At 40.2% G+C, this 2,122-nt stretch overlaps 1 protein-coding gene across 7 annotated transcripts in view; it reads left to right on the plus strand.

Annotated features, from left to right (window-relative positions):
* Positions 1–2,122, plus strand: part of LOC107711740 (connector enhancer of kinase suppressor of ras 2-like) — a 47,762-nt gene that overhangs the window by 25,523 nt on the left and 20,117 nt on the right. For all 7 annotated transcript variants that reach the window (XM_016516785.1, XM_016516801.1, XM_016516807.1 and 4 more), the window contains one exon: positions 1,979–2,020. In XM_016516785.1, the coding sequence (XP_016372271.1) occupies positions 1,979–2,020 (42 nt within the window). The remainder of the gene's footprint in view (positions 1–1,978; positions 2,021–2,122) is intronic.

Below are 2,122 nucleotides of genomic sequence, written 5' to 3' on the forward strand. Positions count from 1 at the left end.
TCTGGAAAAAGGGGGGGTCGTCTTATAATCAGGGTCGTCTTATATTTGGGCTAATACGGTAATTCACGTCGAATGGCCATTATTATTTGCCAGCATGGACAACTGCTGTCATGGATGTTTTGCAGCACAAAATCTGACTGAACGGATAAAGACCGGAAAATAACGGTAAATTTGTTAGACTATTTTATCTACAGCTCGTTAGAGGTAGAATTCTTTAGTGAAATAAAGTTGATATTTATTGAAATGAATTCGAATTAAGGAGAGAGAGAGAGAGAGAGAGAGAACGAACGAACGCATGTACCCACGTGCGAGCGAGCGATTATGAAGCATTGCAAGCTTGTCGGTTTAATTACAAAAATTTTTAGCTGTTGTATTTTCAAAATTCACGGGGCGGGGGTTGAAAACCAGCTCCTGAATGTGCAATTTCTTACCTATAAAACGTTTCCATCTCAATAAAATGCGAGCGCATACAGTACGCCGGCATTAAACGCCATTAAAAATCTGTATGAGCAAACGTGTCGCCCTCGCATTGGGAGTTCTGTGGAGAATCGGATATGTGTGTTTAGACGTAGGTCGGATGTCCAGATATCAGATGTGTATCCGATTAAAATCCACATTTGGAAGTGGCTCAGATCGGATGCGAAAAAATCGGATCTCGTGCGGGTTTTTGTGTTTACACGTGTGCAACAAATTCCGATCTGTGTCAGATGTGAGCGAAAGATCGGATTTTTTTGTGCCAGTGTAAACGCAGCCTTAGTTCCAAGCACTTGTGCATTAAAACCTGCTTGGAAGCACAACCGTATGCTTGCTTATCCAATCACCTCAAACAAAGCAGATAATTGCTCTCATTTAAAGTGGAATCTCAGCAGTCACTGCTGTGTTATATCGCCTACTCTCTGTCAGATCTCATTGTTTTTAGACAACATTTTTGAAGTAAATCTGAGTGGTGGTGTTTTAAACCCATTGTAAAGTGGTTGCTTACTGGCCCAAGTCAATATAGCCCACCCCCATCAGTAGTATTTTTCCCATTTGGCCAGTTGGGCCACATTTTCACTGACCACAATTGTTATAATTGAATGTTAAGCTTAAGTTGACAAGCAGTAGAATTGAAAGTAGTAATAGTGATTCTTGCCCTAACTAACTCTACTGATGGTTTACCTCTGAACCTGTTAGGTTTTGATGGACCACTGGAAATGAATGCATTCAAATGAAACTGATTGTGAGCCTGAATGTTTTTGTGTGTGTCGATCTCTTATGAGGGGAAGTGACACACCTGTTTAAATTAACGAGAAGTGAGCGTCACACATACCTCCCACAAAATTCTTCAGCTGTGTGTATTGTCATATCCTCTCTCTCACACACCTGAGTCCAGTAAGTACATACTTTCAGATGGACTAACTCTGAATCTGTTTAGCTAATACAAACATATCTGAGGTTGGATATGAGCCCTTATTTGTTTTGGTTTTATTTGTACTGAACTTCATGACTGAGTGAGTTGTGTATTGGCTGAAGTAAATCTGTTGATGGTCTGGGATTCAGTGTTTATCTTCAGGGATGTTGCATAAGATCTGGCTCATCAGTAAATCAGGAGATGTGAGGGAGCACTTTTTCTCTTGCCACCAATCCTCAGCGGCCAACCTAATCCTTTAATTAGACTATGATCTACATGTTCCAGTCGTTACGTATGGGTGTGTGTTTGTGTGTATGTGGTTCTTAGGTCTTGTACGGCTCCTGTAATGGATTAAACGGTTTGAGGGTTGGTGGCTGCATGTTAGCAGTGTGTGTAGTGTCACTCTGTTTAAGGAAGTGTTTCATTGAGAGGTGTGAAGGAGTTGAATCAGGCCTGGCGTGAGTGGGTTAGTTAAACTCCCCTCATGTGTGTTAGTAGATCTCTGAATTCTGGATCAAACTCCTCAGTGGGTGGAAGCACTTGCATTTTTAGTAAATGTTCTCATTTCTCTCTCTCTCTTCCCTGTAGGAAACTGCTGTGTTTGAAAAGGAGAAGGACATCATCTCCATAGTAAGAGATCATGGGTCTTCTGTCTTCACTCTTACTTTCTACATCTTTTGATTATTTGAATTATATTATATTATATTATATTATATTATATTATATTATATT

The sequence above is a fragment of the Sinocyclocheilus rhinocerous genome, unplaced genomic scaffold (genome assembly GCF_001515625.1).
Source record: "Sinocyclocheilus rhinocerous isolate Xijiao unplaced genomic scaffold, SAMN03320098_v1.1 scaffold2117, whole genome shotgun sequence".
In the NCBI taxonomy this organism is placed as follows: domain Eukaryota; kingdom Metazoa; phylum Chordata; class Actinopteri; order Cypriniformes; family Cyprinidae; genus Sinocyclocheilus; species Sinocyclocheilus rhinocerous.